Source organism: Hemitrygon akajei, chromosome 8 (genome assembly GCF_048418815.1).
Source record: "Hemitrygon akajei chromosome 8, sHemAka1.3, whole genome shotgun sequence".
Classification (NCBI taxonomy): Eukaryota; Metazoa; Chordata; class Chondrichthyes; order Myliobatiformes; family Dasyatidae; genus Hemitrygon; species Hemitrygon akajei.
Genome location: NC_133131.1, coordinates 134,984,646 through 135,002,676, shown reverse-complemented (window position 1 = coordinate 135,002,676; position 18,031 = coordinate 134,984,646). Strand labels below are relative to the sequence as shown.

The window sequence follows — 18,031 nt, the reverse complement described above, 5'->3', positions numbered from 1 at the left end:
TAGTGTAGATGTATGTTTGATGTTTGTTGCAGACTCTATCGGCCGAAGGACCAGTTTCATTGCTTTATGACTCGATGACTCAAGTGTGTGGGTGTTGGAAGAAGAGGGTGACATGCTGAAAATAACTGATAAGCAAGTATTCAGTTTTTTTTTTAAATTGGATCATTGATGCGGATGGCTGCTTTGTTAAATTTTTTTCTGTTTATGCCTCTGGCCAGTTGCTTTATTTTCCATTAAATAAAACAGTGAGCAGCAAGTGAAAAGAACCATGAAGTAACTAAGAATTCTCTTTTGCTGCTCTGTTAGCAGGAGATATTGTACTTAAGAACAAGACAAGCCACCTGCAGAGAAAATAAGTCTAACCCAGCACCCTTATGGAACACAGGAGATTCTGTAGATGCTGGAAGAAGGGAATAAACATCCAATAGTTCAGGCTGAGATCTTTCAGAAGATGGAAAAATGGCTATAGAAAAAGAATTTTAGGATGTATATTGTATACATTTCTCTGATATTAAAAGTACCTACTGAAACCTATTGAATTTCCCAGACAATGTTCTGTTTGCTTCTCATTTACCACTTTCTTCCTATTATCAACACTTTTCAAAACATTTCCAGATATAAGAATGCCTCATGAAATACATCAGATCTTCCTTTAAATATGTAGATTATATTCTGATATTATAACTCAGCCTTGAATACCATTTTCACCCAAAGGTTATTGTTTCTCTCTCCACAGATGCTACCTGGCCTGCTAAGTATTTCCGGAATCCTCTTTCACTTGATTTGAGTTTTCCAGATGCTGCAGATTGCAGAATCTCACCGTTGTGTCATTGTATCAGTTAATTCCTATCCCCCGTTCCATTTCACCTCCTTTGCATTTAAGAGGCCTTCACCAATTTTAAGTGCCACCGTTGTATCTCCCCATACTATGGTAGACACTTCATTTGTCCTCTCCACTCCTTCTCCACAACTTAGAATGTTCTCAAAATTTACCTTGCTCTGATGAAAAATCATTGACTTGAACCATTACCCCATTTCACTCTCCCCAGATGATGCCTGACCTTATTTCAAAGGGTAGAAAATACATCTTTGGAGTCCAGGGGGAGCTGAAGTTTACAAAGGGAAGTCAGGTGTTTCTGGCCCAAGCTTCTCAGTTTCTATTATGAAATTCCATTAGTCATCTCTAGCTTTTGGAAATTGTAACACTGTAGCGTTAAGTGGAAAGTGTGATATTCTACCGAGGAATGGAGAAGATTTGCTGAATTACATCTTGTGGCTAAAACCAGCTACCAATTCAGAATTTGTGGTTGTATTATCATTTTTGGGTTAATAAACAGGAACAGGCCATTTGGGTCTTCCGACCAAGTTTGTGGCTGATTTTCCACCCCCAACATTGTGCCCAAAGTTCTTGACTCTATTATCCAGAAACTTGTCAATCTCAGATTTTAGTACAATCAATGACTGAGCCTACACAGCCTTGAAGCATACAGATTTCCAAAGGTTTAGCCTCCTTTCAGTGAAATTATTTCTGTTGTTTTAGTCCTACATGGCCTTTTCCTTACTTGGAGACTATGTCTACTAGTCCTAGTCCACCTAATCAAAGGAAATGTCTTTCTTAAATAAATAAATAAATAATTTTCTGATACAGCATGGAATAAGTCCTTCCAGCCCTTTGAGGTGTGTTGCTTGCAACCCCTGATTTAACCCTAATGTAATCACGGAACAATTTACAATGACTCATTAACCTACTAACCAGTATAACTTTGGATTGTGGGAAAAAAACTGGAGCACTGGGAGGAAACCCACACTTTCCATGGGGAGGACATAAAAACTCCTTTACTGAGGATCTGGGATTGAACTCTGAACTCTGACCCTATTACATACGCATCACATGTCACTTTATGTATATTCTGTACAATCAGTCTATATATATATTTAATAATTACATCTACATTGTTTTTGTAGGATTGATTTTATATTTATATTTATTCTGGTTTTTTTTGGTTTTACTGTGATTTTTATGTTTATGGTGTTTATTTATGCTGCATCATTGAATTGACTTTATTCTAACATCCTTCACATACATGAGGAGTAAAAATCTTTACGTTACATCTCCATCTAAATGTGCAATGTGTAATCATAGTAATTTATAATAAATAGAATAGTCAATCAAATACAGAGTACACTCAAATCAGCGTGAATTAATTAGTCTGACGGCCTGTTGGAAGAAGCTGCCCCGGAGCCTGTTGGTTCTGGCTTTTATGTTCCCAGATGGCAACAGCTGGAATAGATTGTGGTTGGGATGGCTTGGGTCCCCAATGATCCTCCGGGCCCTTTTTACACACCTGTCCTTGTAAATGTCCTGAATCATGGGAAGTTCACAACTACAGATGTGCTGGGCTGTCCAGACTACTCTCTGCAGAGTCCTGCGATTAAGGGAAGTACAGTTCCTACACCAGGCAGCGATGCAGCCAGTCAGGATGCTCTCAACTGTGCCCCTGTAAAAAGTTCGTTGGATTTAGGGGCCCATACCAAACTTCCTCAACCGTCTGAGGTGAAAAAGGTGCTGTTGTGCCTTTTTCACCACACAGCTGGTGTGTACAGACCATAAGAGGTCCTCAGTGATGTGGACGCTGAGGAACCTGAAGCTGCAACAATCATTTCTTTTTCCTTTACACTCCTGTACTGAAGAATGACAATAAATAATGGAGAATCTTTAATTTTGAATGCTGAGGATGGAAGAAACATTTGAAAGATTAGCTTTATTTGTCACATGTACATTGAAACATACAGCTAAGTGCTGTTTGTGTCAATGACCAACACAGTCTGTGAATGTACTGAGGGACGCGCACATGGGCCACCATGCTTCCGGCATCAACATAGCTTGTCCACAACTTATGAACCTGTTCACCTTTGTAACGTGGGAGGAAACTGGAGCACCCAGAGAACCCACACGGTCACAAAAGAACACATAAGCTCCTTAGAGTTGAGACAGGAATTGAACCCAGGCTGCTGCCATTGTAAAGCATTACTGTGTCACCTTCTTCTGTGCTGCCCTGCCTTCAGTAAGCCAAATACAAGAATGTCTACCGTCCAGTCCAGGCCTGGCACAAAACTTAGTTTCCCCTGTTATTCATGAGACCATTATTAGCTTTTTTTAAAAGTTTTCAGTGATTGTGAAAACATGTAAAACTATGTATGGCATATTCAACTAATCTTCAGATTTCACAGTGCTGTGTTCCAATATATTGGCCCCATGTCAGGAGGAGCATCTAATTAAGCGTATAAATAGAAATATGACTGCCCAAGGGACAATTTATTTCTGTTTGCTATACACCTTCTTTCACATTATAACCTACAGTATCTGACAAAAAAAATCACCAGTTCTCTTCACTGGTTCATCTTCAAACCAAGTACTTTCTGTCAAAATAAACTGAACTTCAGTCTTGCAAACTTACATTGTTATCCACAAGTACAAGAGTTGTTTTCTGCTACTAATAGTGATGAATATTTTTAAAACATCAGCCTTTTTGTTTCAATGCAAAAGCTTCCATATAATTAATGTATTGCTACTTCTATTTATGGTCTGATTCCAAGCAGCTTAAAGATAGATGTGCCTCTAAACAATTAACATTAAAAGTACCTGGAATCATGGGCTGAGATTTAAGAAGAAAAAAAATATCCTCAGCTGCACTAAAATATTTATGGAATGAAGAAGTAATAACATGTGTAAAAATGGTTACCTTGCTAAAACAGGGTTTTGAAATCAGAGTTGAATATTTTTAACACTTTTAAAACTTTTAATCTGGATTGAGGCACAGATATATTAGGAATTAACACCAGTTTGAAAAGAATGAACGAATACAGTTCCAGTGGAGGAATTGATGGGACCTGACTGTTGCCAGCCTGCACATCCAGGTTTTACGTTACCCAGACACTGTTGAGGACCCACATAATGTTGACCCCATCCAAGGGAGAGGGGGTAGTGCTTCCAGGAAGGTGAAGCACTGACAGTGTTATCTCACTACACTGCCAATGTACACGCTGTCAGATAAATGTGAAGTAGGATAAATGATACCTATAGAAAACATTGCTTGGGACAATATAGAATACAGCCTTCAAGGATGGTAGGAGATTGAATAGGTAAATTTTATTCATACTGTAATAAAAGTTACAATAATAAACAGTGCAAAGCCTTTTCCTTTCCATTCAAAGTCAATGCTTCCAGTACTGCTCTGTTATATTGCTACACATCCATAGCTTTGCTGCCACTCCTCTGGCCTCTTGGGCTGGTGTCCAGCTGACAGCTCCTCAGGCAGACAGCATGACTCTTTAAAATTCAGAAAGATCTAAAATGAGTTGGAACCTGACAACTTTTTTTAAAAATGGAGATCAGACAAAGGGACAGCAATTATGTTCCTCGCAGGAGGCAAGCTGATCATTTAAATATTACAATGAGACTGCATTCATTCTGAAAGTCACTCTGTTAGTAAACTCCCTTTGGCTAGGTTCGTCAAGTCTTTTGACCACCTTCACACATTGCACTCCGACAATCAGCAACTGGACGTCCTTGAGTCATCATTTGGGCCACCAGGTGCCTGTATCTGTGAGTGGACACCACCTAGATTGAGACCACCTCAACTTACACCCCCTTCTCCTCACTTCTCATACCCTTAATCCATTGAAGATTAAAATATACTGCAGAAAGACCAAGGCTCAAATTGTTAATAATGCAGGACCCTGCCAGTGCTGCTGACTGACTTGCTTTTGGATCTGTAATACAAATGTGAACCATGACAATGCCTGCTCATTGCTCTCCACTTCCAAATCCTTGTTCGATTTAAAAGCAATGGAAGTAAATTTGGAAGAAGAAGACAAGAAGCACATGCAAATAATATTTACTGTTTAGTGCAATTGATATGCGGACAAACTTCTCCCATGTGCGAGATATCTTCTCAACTCTATTTAATAAATATTTAAGATTATCCCAGGTATATTGAATCAACTGGACACAGAGAATTTTGGAAAGCAATAAACAATAGGTGCAGGAGTAGGCCATTCGGCCCTTCGAGCCAGCACCGCCATTCAATGTGATCTTGGCTGATCATCCACAATCAGTACCCCGTTCCTGCCCTCTCCCCATATCCCTTGACTCCGCTATCTTTAAGAGCTCTATCTAACTCTTTCTTGAAAGCATCCAGAGAATTGGCCTCCACTGCCTTCTGAGGCAGAGCATTCCATAGATCCACAACTCTCTGGGTGAAAAAGTTTTTCCTCAACTCTGTTCTAAATGGCCTACCCCTTATTCTTAAATTGTGGCCTCTGGTTCTGGACTCCCCGAACATCGGGAACATTTTTCATGCCTCTAGCATGATATCCCTTAATAATCTTATATTTTTCAATCAGATCCCCTCTCATTCTTCTAAATTCCAGTGTATACAACCCAGTGTATAAAACTGAATGCATCAAATAATGCATTTGTAAAACAATCAAGTGATCTTTTTCTTCCATCTAAATTGAGTTAAAAGCTACCATACATAATCAGTTTTCTCAAAGGGTCTTTGACTGGAAACATAACTCTGTTTCTCTTCTATTTGAAATGGCCCCATCTGTTGTAAGTTTCCAGCATTTTCTGTTTTCTATTTCAGATTTTCAGCTTACACAGTTTGGTAAATTTTAAGTTTTTTGGTAGTTGCCTATGGATCTGGTAACTGGAATATATTGACATATTTAGAAATCTTCAAATAAAATTGCAGGGAAATTTTGACTAGTAAAATTTAAGTTCTTAAATATGCACAACATTCGGACTACAGCAGTGTATCAGTTATTACAAAGCTATTAAAGCTCAGGGCATCAGTTTGGAGTTCAAATCCGATGTTGTCTGTAAAGAGTTTGTATGCTCCTCCAAGTTAATGTGTGGGATTCCCCATGTGCTTCATTTCCTCCCACAGTCCAAAGACATACTGGTTAGTACGTTACTTGGTCATTGTAAACTATCCTGTGATTACACTATAGGGTGAAATAGGTGGGTTTGCCAGGTAGTGCATCTGGGTGGGCTGGAAGGGCCTGTTCTTCACTGGATTGCTGAATAAAAGCATTTAATTGGAGTGAGGGGAATTATAAGGCTATCATGCAGGAAATTGGAAACCGATGTTCTCAGGGAAAAGTACAGAAAAATTGTGGCAAATGTTCAGGGGATATTTGCATAGGTACCGTATATTCCAGGGTATAAGCAGACCCGGCGTATAAGCCAACCCCCAATTTCAAGGTTAAAAAAGTGACTTTTTCATGTTACCTTTGTATAAGCCGACCCCTTTTGTAGAGGTTTTTGATTTAACCAGAAACGATCACAAGATCTCACATGCCGGTACTCAGCTTTGCTGGATCCAGACCCTGGAAATTTTGTGAACTAGTACCTACTAAGAAAACAGGTCTACACATTGTAGAGCGTTATAGGCGAATTCTTAATAAATAAATCAGGGAGAGAAATTTCGGATTAGGTTTCCAATGGAAAAGAATCCTCTGAAATGTAACCCCCGTGAAACCATTTAGCACCCATCACAATCTCATTAAAACAAAACACGGGGTGGTGGGATCAGTACATGTACTCAGTATTGAGTTTGCAATCACCATCTATAAAAGATTAAAACAAATGCGATATGATGCTGGCTTCAAGCTGAAGGTTGTTGATTTTGCTAAAGGAACAAATAATTCTGCAGCTGCTAAGAAGTTTAGTGTAAATGAGAGAGAGTGGAGAAAGGCAGAGGACACACTGAGGGAAATGCCAAAGACGAAATGTACAAACTGCCGGAAATCATGCCAGTGGCCAGAACTGGAAGGAAAAGTTTCAGAGTGGGTGAATCACCAGCGATCATCTCGATACATTGTTACCAGAGAAATGATTCGAGTTCAAGCATTGAAATGGGATGAAAAACACCATGAGGTCAGCGGAAATTTCAAAGCTATGCAAAGTTGGTGCACCCGATTTATGAATGGACGTGATCTTGTGTTGAGACAAAAAATAAAGATTGCTCAGAAAAATCCCGTGGGGTGTTGTTGTTGACGTTCAAGAACGCCGCTGGATGGACGAAGCGGGTTGCTTGAAGTGGGTTAAAGAGGTGTGGCATCGACGTCCCGAAGGTTTCGGGAAAGAAAAGTCGCTACTTGTCTGGGACATGTTCAAGGCGCACTTGTCAGGTGAGACAAAAGCAGCACTGAAAGCTGAAAATATGGACATTGCAGTCATGCCCAGTGGTTTGATGTCCGTGCTTCAGCCACTGGATGTGAGTTTAAACAAACCAAAGAATTCATGCGTCGACAGTGGAACCAATTTGACTCAAAACAGCCAAAAAATATGACCTGTCTTCCGTTTATTCATATTTCCAAAGTTGGCACCCTCTGTATAAGCCGACCCCCTAATTTTAGGACAAAAATTTAGGGTCAAATTCTTGGCTTATACACTGGAATTTACGGTATGTTCCAATGAGACAGGAAAGTATGGTAGGGTACAGGAACCGTGGTGTACAAAGGCTGTAATAAATCTAGTCAAGAAGAAAAGAAAAGCTTACAAAAGGTTCAAAGAGCTAGGTAATGTTAGAAGATTATAAGGCTAATAGAACTGAGCTTAACAAGGAAATTAGGAGAGCCAGAAGGGGTCATGAGAAGGCCTTGGTGGGCAGGATTAAGGAAAACCCCAAGGAATTCTACAAGTATGTGAAAAGCAAGAGGATAAAATGTGAAAGAATAGGACCAATCAAGTGTGACAGTGGGAAAGTGTGTATGGAACCAGAGGAAATAGCAGAGGTACATAATGAATACATTACTTCAGTATTCACTATGGAAAAGGATCTTGGAGATTGTAGTGATGACTTGCAGCAGACTGAAAAGCTTGAGCATGTAGATATTAAGAAAGAGGATGTGCTAGAGCTTTTGGAAAGCATCAAGTTGGATAAGTCGCTGGGACCAGATGGGATGTACCCCAGGCTACTGTGGGAAGCGAGGGAGGAGATTGCTGACCCTCTGGCAATGATCCTTGCATCATCAATGGGGACGGGAGAGGTTCTGGAGGATTGGAGGGTTGCGAATGTTGTTCCTTTATTCAAGAGAGGGAGAAGAGATAGCCCAGGAAATTATGGAACAGTGAGTCTTACCTCAGGGATTGGTAAGTTGATGGAGAAGATCCCAAGAGGCAGGATTTATGAACATTTGGAGAGGTATAATATGATTAGGAATACTCAGCATGGCTTTGTCAAGGGCAGGTTGTGCCTTACAAGCCTGATTTTTTCTGGATATGACTGAACACATTGATGAAGAAAGAGCAGTAGATGTAGTGTATATGGGTTTCAGCAAGGCAGTTGATAAGGTACCCCATGCAAGGCTTATTGAGAAAGTAAGGAGGTGTGGGATCCAAGGGGACATTGCTTTGTGGATCCAGAACTGGCTTGCCCACAGAAGGCAAAGAGTGGTTGTAGACGGGTCATATTCTGCATGGAGGTTGGTCACCAGTGGAGTGCCTCAGGGATCTGTTCTGGGACCCGTACTCTTCATGATTTTTATAAATGACCTGGATGAGGAAGTGGAGAGATGGGTTAGAAAGTTTGCTGATGACACAAAAGTTGGAGGTGTTGTGGATAGTGTGGAGGGCTGTCAGAGGTTACAGAGGGACATTGATAGTATGCAAGACTGGGCTAAGAAGTGGCAGATGGAGTTCAACCCAGATAAGTGTGGAGTGGTTCATTTTGGTAGGTCAAGTATGATGGCAGAATATAGTATTAATGGTAAGACTCTTGGCAGCGTGGAGGATCAGAGGGATCTTGGGGTCCGAGTCTATAGGACACTCAAAGCAGCTGCGCAGGTTAACTCAGTGGTTAAGAAGGCTTACGGTGTATTGGCCTTCATCAATCGTGGAATTGAATTTGGAGTCGAGAGGTAATGTTGCAGCTATGTAGGACCCTGGTCAGACCCCACTTGGAGTACTGTGCTCAGTTCTGGTCACCTCACTACAGGAAGGATGTGGAAGCCATAGAAAGGGTGCAGAGATTTACAAGGATGTTGCCTGAATTGGGGAGCATGCCTTGTGAGAATAGGGTGAGTGAACTCGGCCTTGGAGCGACACAGAATGAGAGGTGACCTGATAGAGGTGTATAAGGTGATGAGAGGCATTGATCATGTAGATAGTCAGAGGATTTTTCCCAGGGCTGAAATGGTTGCTACAAGAGTACACAGGTTTAAGGTGCTGGGGAGTATGTACAGAGGAGATGTCAGGGGTAAGTTTTTCACTCAGAGAGTGGTAAGTGCATGGAATGGACTGCCGGCAATGGTAGTGGAGGTGGATACAATAGGGTCTTTTAAGAGACTTTTGGAGAAGTACATGGAGCTTAGAAAAATAGAGGGCTATGGGTAAACCTAGTAATTTCCAAGGTTGGGACATGTTCGGCACAACTTCGTGGGCTGAAGGGCCTGTGTTGTGCTGTAGGTTTTCTATGTTTCTAAAAACTAAAAATAAATAAGTTAGCTACTGCCTTTAGGGGTGATCTTCTAAAAATTCACAACTGTATTCTTCAGCCAGAAAATGTTTCTTAACATCTCCAAAAATTGTTCGCATTTCAATGAAGTTGCCTCCTGTTCTTACTAAGCAATTCAACCTGTCCTCATGGGATACTACTTCCAGCCCCGGAATCAAACCAGTAAAGCTTTCTCACAACTCTCCTGAGAAAAACATTCTTCCTTAGCTAAAATAAATCTAAAAGCTGCTAGTGATATTCAGTAGGTGGAAAGATAAGTCGAGTTAATGTTTCAGGTCAATGACCTTGCATCAGAACTAGGAAAATGACTAAAAGTGTATCTTAAGTAGCTGAGAAGGAGAAGGAATATTATTGATAAGGTAGAGACCAAAGTTGTTTAGATCAGAAACATAAATAATTTCTCACCGCCAGTTCTAATTAAATACTGTCAAACTGAAATTCTGTTTTGCACCACAGATGCTGTATGAACTTCTGAGTAACTTCGATAATTTCTGCTTTCACTTCAGCCTTCCTACATCTACAATTATTTTGCTCTCGCTTTCTCAAACTGAACAAACTTATACAGTGGGCCAGGGATGGAGTCACAAAGGCCATTTACCATTCCATTCCTCACACTTATGCAGTACCTATCCTATTCTAACAGCCTTTCTAATAACATATTAACGTTCTGTGATTTACTACATGTACAGTATAAGGACAAATTTAACTTCTTTGAAATGCTAAAGTATAAAATCTTTTCTAAAAGCTTCTAATTTTCCATTCTTCCTACTAAATTGTATAATTTTGCCCCTCCCTGCATTATATTTCATCTTCCACCTTCCTTCCCCATCAATTTAATTATCCATTTTATCTTTCCACCATTGCTGTACTCTCTCTGGTTTAGTTTCTCATGCAGCTTTGTATCATCAACAAGCATGGAATAAATTTGATTTGTTCAATGACACCCCCCCCCCCCCACCAGGGTAGCCTGCATGAACATTCCTTGGCCATATCCCTAAACATAACAACTACAACCATCCTACGCACCCCCATAAACCTGAGCCCTCTCTCCACCAGGGGTCCAAGTTCACTCCACTACACCATCAGTTTGGGTCGCCCAACCCTAACCCTCCCACCACCGCAAGAACCCGTGGCCCCACTACCCAGCCATACACCTTGGCCCAATGCCTCCAACCCATGACAATCAGTGACAATCGCTAAACAGATCTTTTCCTAGCTTAGAGACGCCTGACTTATGTACGGTTCACACAAAGGACTGAGCATTTGGGAGACCAGTGGAATAGGTTTGTTAGCAGCTGCAGTGCTGTAGGCATCTCCTTCTGTCTGACAACTCAGTTCGTGGCCACGTTTCTGAATAGCAGCTGTTAAGTGGATAGGCAAATAATTGGCAATCGCTGTCTAACATGGATCAATGTGAAGTTACCCACTTTGGTAAGAAAATCATAAAGGCAAATCATTACTTAGATGGTGCCAGACTGACTGGGTCATGTTGATATACAAAAGGAACAGGATTTCCTTGTAAACTAATCATTGAGAACAAGTACACAGGTGAAACAAGCAAACAGGAAGGCAAACGATAAGTTGGCTTTCATTGCAAGGGACCTTAAAGAGAAGGATGCTTTACTACAGTTAGTATGGCATACAGATTTAGCTTCCTTACTGAAGAAAGGATCTATCTGTACTAGTTACTGTGCAGTTACAATGAGGCCTCACCTGAATGATTCTGAGATGGTGGGACTATTGTACAAGCAAAGATTAGGTTAATTACACCTTTATACACTGAAGCTTAGAAAATGATGAAAAATGAAATGTGCGGGGCATGATCAGCTGAATGCAAGAAGAGCATTTCTTCTGGCTGATGTGGTGGGGAGGAAGGCCAATCTAAAACTCAAGAAACAGGCTTGGACATTTAGGACAGAGATGAGGAGATGTTAGAATCTTTTTCTCCAGCTACTGTAATCAAATCAATACAGTTTACTACTTCATTGGAACCAGGCATTTGAATCTGAAATGGAATTGTCAGTACAATTAGGAATATTTATTGTTAAGCAATATATTTTTTTTAATAATTTAAAATAACTCCATTAATAAGTCTCCATTATATTTATGATAAACATTTATGGTCTTTAGCTCACTATTGATTTCATAACTTCCACTGAGGAGATCTAGAAACATAGAAACATAGAAAATAGGTGCAGGAGTAGGCCATTCGGCCCTTCAAACCTGCACCGCCATTCAGTATGATCAAGGCTGATCATCCAACTCAGAACCCTGTACCTGCTTTCTCTCCATACCCCTTGATCCCTTTAGCCACAAGGGCCATATCTAACTTCCTCTTAAATATAGCCAATGAACCAGCCTCAACTGCTTCCTGTGGCAGAGAATTCCACAGATTCACCACTCTCTGTGTGAAGAAGTTTTTCCTCATCTCGGTCCTAAAAGGCTTCCCCTTTATCCTTAAACTGTGACCCCTCGTTCTGGACTTCCCCAACATCGGAAACAATCTTCCTGCATCTAGTCTGTCCAATCCCTTTAGAATTTTATACATTTCAATAAGATCCCCCCTCAATCTTCTAAATTCCAGTGAGTATAAATCTAGTCGATCTAGTCTTTCTTCATATGAAAGTCCTGCCATCCCAGGAATCAATATGGTGAACCTTCTTTGTACTCCCTCTATGGCAAGAATGTCTTTCCTCAGATTAGGGGACCAAAACTGCACACAATACTCCAGGTGTGGTCTCGCCAAGGCCTTGTACAACTGCAGTAGAACCTCCCTGCTCCTGTACGCAAATCCTCTTGCTATGAATGCCAACATACCATTTGCCTTTTTCACCGCGGGCTGTACCTGCATGCCCACTTTCAATGACTGGTGTACAATGACACCCAGGTCTCATTGCATCTCTCCTTTTCCTAATCGGCCACCATTCAGATAATAATCTGTTTTCTTCTTCTTGCAACCAAAGTAGATAACCTCACAATTATCCGCATTAAATTGCATCTGCCATGAATTTGCCCACTCACCCAACCTACCCAAGTCACCCTCACAGCTTAGCATCCTCCTCACAGCTAACACCGCTGCCCAGCTTCGTGTCATCCGCAAACTTGGAGATGCTGCATTTAATTCCCTCGTCTAAATCATTAATATATATTGTAAACAGCTGGGGTCCCAGCACTGAGCCTTGCGGTACCCCACTAGTCACTGCCTGCCATTCTGAAAAGGTCCAGTTTATTCTCACTCTTTGCTTCCTGTTTGCCAACCAATTATCTATCCACATCAATACCATACCCCCAATACCGTGTGTTTTAAGTTTGCACACTAATCTCCTGTGTGGGACCTTGTCAAAAGCCTTTTGAAAATCCAAATATACCACATCCACTGGTTCTCCCCTATCCACTCTACTAGTTACATCCTAAAAAAATTCTATAAGATTCGTCAGACATGATTTTCCTTTCACAAATCCATGCTGACTTTGTCCGATGATTTCACCTCTTTCCAAATGTGCTGTTACCACATTCTTTGATAACCGACTCTGTCTTTGTACAATTAGAAGAATGCTTGAATTGTGTGAGTCAAAGAAGAGCAGAGTAAATGGAATTATTATAACTGAGTGATTTTGTGGGATCTCTGCAGCCAAAATCAGACCTACCAATGGCCATCATGTAATCCCAACGGTCCAGCAGACACATATTGAACTTCAGACCATCTGCAGTCTGTCCCTGGATGATCAGTGAGACATTCCTGTCCAAATTCTCACACACTGCAGATGTCCACGAGACCAAGAACCAGCAAACTATCAGCAGAATGATTCCCAACATCCTCACCACTCTCCAGCTGGTCATATATGGAATTCGTTGTGCCGTTCGGGAGAGGAAAACCTTTAGCACTCTGAAACACAGAACAAAAATAATATCAGCACTCATTCTGATTAAAGTTACCTCTGTATAGTCACCTTACATCATTGGGAAGGAATTACTGTAGATATTGTAACATACTGTGAAAATAGAGAAATGAAAAATTCCAGAGCAAAGTACTACAGTTGGTGCGTATCTTAAAAAAAACACAGAAAATCTAAATACTCAGCAAGCCAGACAGCATTTGTGAGGCGAGAATGTGTGTTTTTACCAGAATGAGGAAAAATTAAGTGAGGGTTAAGTCATGGAAAAGGATGTGTAGTGTGTTGAAGGGTGGGAGTGGTCAGAGGTGTGGGGAGAAGTAAAGGGATAGATTGCCTTAGGGTGAAACCTGGAAGAGGTTGAGTGAAGCGAGTGATGTCACAGGGTAGTAAATTACAGAAAATACATCTGGAGGAGGAGATGAATGAGTTCTTAAGTTCTAGAAGAAGAAAGAAAGAAATTAACAAGTGCAAGAAATCAGAGACACAAAACAGGAATGGCTTGTTATTTGAAATTGTTGAATTTAATATTGAATTCTTAAAGCTGAAATGAGTCACCTAGAAGAGAAGAGTAATTACGTATCTCATCTCAAAAAATATCCCAGCATATTAAACTATTTGCATGAAAATAAATGCTACAATGTTCCAATCATGTAGTCACTTTTGTTTTTGCAGTGCAAATCTGATTATTGTTCTGCTCGTTATTGTAAAATGGCCAGTGGGTGTTCGGAGATAACTCAGGCAAATGAAAAAGTTGGCACACTTCAAGAAGGATGTAATATTTGCCTGGCTGCTGATTAGATTCTGAAATTTTATTTTTAAATAATATTGAGAACAGTTGAGATTTTCAATTTTAACTGAAATAGTTGGAGAGAGCTTCCAGAGAATAAGATAAATTGAACTATAGTTCAGAAGCATTCTAAAGGCTACAGGACTTCCATTAATATATGACACTAAGCTGCCTGTTCATAAACTTATTTGAAATGTCAACTTTAACCACAAACTACTTCCTAATAGGGAAGAGGAAACTACGAGCATAAACATGAAGTGCTGAAAATACTCAACGGGCAAGGCAGCATCCATAGAAGCAGAGACTTCACAATCCTCACATTTCTTTAGGAAACAGATCACAAGCCAATGCTGGCCCACGGGAGTGTTCTCATTAGTCCTATTCCTCTATTCCTCTATATTCTAAAGGGATTGGACAGGCTAGATGCAGGAAGATTGTTTCTGATGTTGGGGAAGTCCAGAACGCGGGGTCACAGTTTAAGGATAAAGGGGAAGCCTTTTAGGACCGAGATGAGGAAAAACTTCTTCACACAGAGAGTGGTGAATCTGTGGAATTCTCTGCCACAGGAAACAGTTGAGGCCGGTTCATTGGCTATATTTAAGAGGAAGTTAGATATGGCCCTTGTGGCTAAAGGGATCAGGGGGTATGGAGGGAAAGCAGGTACAGGGTTCTGAGTTGGATGATCAGCCATGATCATACTGAATGGCGGTGCAGGCTCGAAGGGCCAAATGGCCTACTCCTGCACCTATTTTCTATGTTTCTATTTACCTTCCTGCAACACGTTCTTTATCATATTCCGTGCAATTCTTCCCAGTTCTCCTGACACCATTCATACTAGTCTCCATTAATTCTGTTTATGCTTCCCACTGCCTTGGTGAAAGCAATGAGCATTATCAATGACCCCCTCCATCCTGGCCGTTCTCTCTCACCCCACCCTACCTTCAGACAGAAGATGCAAATCCTGAAAACATGTAGCACCACGCTCAAAGACAGCTTCTGTCCTGCTGTTAGAAGACTCTTGAACAGACTTCTTGTACAATAAAAATGACCTCTGAATCTCTCAGTATTAAAGGATTGTCCCTGTATTCTAAGGTTGTGCCCTTGGGTCCTAGATATTCCTACTAATGGAAACATCCTCCCTATATCCACTCTACCCCAGCCTTTCTGTATCTGACAGGTTACAATGAGATGGAATAGTGCTGTATTTAAAACTTATCAAAAGTCAGAAAGGGGATTCTAATCTGAAGCCATACTGTTTCTTTTAATTAATTTTGAGATTGATGTGCATAGTGCTTGATCAGTGTCAGTTGATATTGTTCAAATCGACAGGGCCTGATATAGTCAATTTCCTCACACGAGAATAATTTGTGATGTCAAATCCAATTTCAATGTAAAATGGTATCAAAGGTGACTTTTCCACTTTTATTCTGAAAACATTTTCCCATTATGCAGTTAAAGAACTCCTGTGGATTTGCCTGCTTGTTTTAATAAATACACTTTTCATTCATGCAAATATAATGACAAATAACAACCTGCATTCACACAGGGATAAGCCTCAGCTCATTCTTTGGAAATTCTCTCAGAAACAGTGCCACTAATTACTCCTGTAAGCAGTCAGAGCATTACAAAATTGGGTTTTGTCCATCAGTACCATTCTAACAACATGGTAATATGCAAATTGAGCGAAGCATTGGATTTTGCTGGGTTTTGTTCAGAACTGCTGGCACATGCTGTTAGAATTGCTGGCAAGCTCCATATTCCTGGATGAGTGTGTAAGTTTCAAACTTTCTTTGCCAGTGATTTCCTAGTTGTTTGGAATCCAACAGTGGACAGGAGTTTGCCAGAATTCTACCGGGAAATCAACTTAATTATTCTGCTGCAGAACACTCCAACCTATTAGTGAGTTTCAAAGCAGCAAGAAAAAAAAGTGAAGTGGATTTTTTTTTGGGATATGTTTTAAACTATTTAAATCTGGTTCAAATCTTTCCAGTGGATATGTTTATTTTGCTAATTGGTAATTGATTTATTATTGTCATGTGTAGAACGGTAGTTAAAAGCTTTACGAGTGAATCTGCAGATGCTGGAAATAAATAAAAACACAAAATGCTGGCAGAACTCAGCAGGCCAGACAGCATCTATGGGAGGAGGTAGTGATGACGTTTCGGGCCGAAACCCTTCATCAGGAGTGAAGTAACATACTTCACTCCTGATGAAGGGTTTCGGCCCGAAACGTCGTCACTACCTCCTCCCATAGATGCTGTCTGGCCTGCTGAGTTCTGCCAGCATTTTGTGTTTTCAGTTAAAAGCTTATTTTTCATCCCATGCAGACAGATCATTCCAAACATGAATACATTGAGGTAGTGCAGAAAGAGAAAAAAATAAAAGAATACAGAATACAATGTAATAGTTGGATAAAATGTGCTGTGCAGATAGACAAATAAATTTCAAGGACCACAATGAGGTAGACTGAGAAATTATGAGTTCATGTTTATCAGACAAGAGTCCATTCAAGAGCCATAACAGAGGAATATAAGCTGTCCTTGAGCCTGATGGTTCAATTTTTTAAGTTTTCATGCTTTTCTGCCTATGATGGGGTTGTAAAGAGAGAATATCTGAGGTGAGACAATATTTTTTATTATATTGGCTGTTCTCCCAAGGCAGCAGGAAGTGTAGAATGGTACCACATTTTCATTGAGGAACCATGGAGAGGAGGCTGGTTTACATGATGCACTGGGCTATGTGCACAAGTCTCTGCAATTTCTTGTGGTCTTGAGCAGAGCATTTGTCTTACCACACTGTGAAGCATCCACATAAAAATGTTATTTTTGTTACAAGCCTCCATTTTAATAGTTTTACATGTTGCTGAATATGAAGAATACTCAGAAAAATTGAAAACAGCCTGTGAACTTTGGTAGAATCCTCTCTAACTTTTTTGAGAAGAGATATCTAGCTGCAGTTAATGCTGTCCCACTCACACCAATTCATTCCATCGCTGGAGACCTTGCTCTAGCTCAATGCAAAACCATTCAGCTTCAGGATGGGCTCAGTAAGTAAAACTTCATTTCTGAGCTTGGACAATATATAGTGCTTCAGTACTCAGTTACTAGCCAGTGCCTTTTGAATTTATTTCAATATCTTTGAAGGCCTATCAAAAGAAGATGTAGCAAAAGCCTGGGCTAAGCAGGAATTCTTAAGCTGCTTTATCTTCACAGTGAGTAAAGATATTACACAATCCTTGTGACGGGTCTGCATCATATAAAGGTCATTTATGTAACCACAGAAAACATGATGTTCACACATCAGCAAATCACATAGACTGACTTAAACTGAAAAACCTCCTAAACGTCAGATGGCATTTTCCCTTTCAGCATAGTCAAAGTTTTATCACAGGGATTTTGTTTTTCAAAAATCTGAGTGACTTCATACTGTATGCAGCACACAGTGGTTGATAGTGTCTGCATTTAACTATCCTGTTCTCAGCCAGAAGGGAGCAGAAAATGGCTTCTCATCACTTGGTGTTGTTCAAAAACATCACATCAGTAGCCTATTATTTAAAATCTAAAGGATTATGACATGGAGACATGGCTCATTAGACTAAGTTTATTTTTCCTGAAACCTCTTGAAATCTTCGTTTTTCTCTCTGTACAGATGCTGCCTGAATTGCTGAGTGTTTTAAGAAGTAACCATTTTTAATCCATGTTTTCTCTGATGTCTGATACAATCGGGGATTCAGAAATGTCCCTCTTTCGTTTAGTATCTCTTCAATGGGATTAGTACGCTGCAAGCATCATTCAAGTAGTAGGTTGCAAATTTTAACTTTGACT

At 40.3% G+C, this 18,031-nt stretch overlaps 1 protein-coding gene across 1 annotated transcript in view; it reads right to left on the bottom strand.

Annotated features, from left to right (window-relative positions):
• gpr158a (G protein-coupled receptor 158a) overlaps nucleotides 1-18,031 on the bottom strand; it is a 598,627-nt gene that overhangs the window by 62,537 nt on the left and 518,059 nt on the right. The window contains exon 7 of the mRNA XM_073054683.1: nucleotides 13,172-13,410. Coding sequence (XP_072910784.1) covers nucleotides 13,172-13,410 — 239 coding nt within the window. The remainder of the gene's footprint in view (nucleotides 1-13,171; nucleotides 13,411-18,031) is intronic.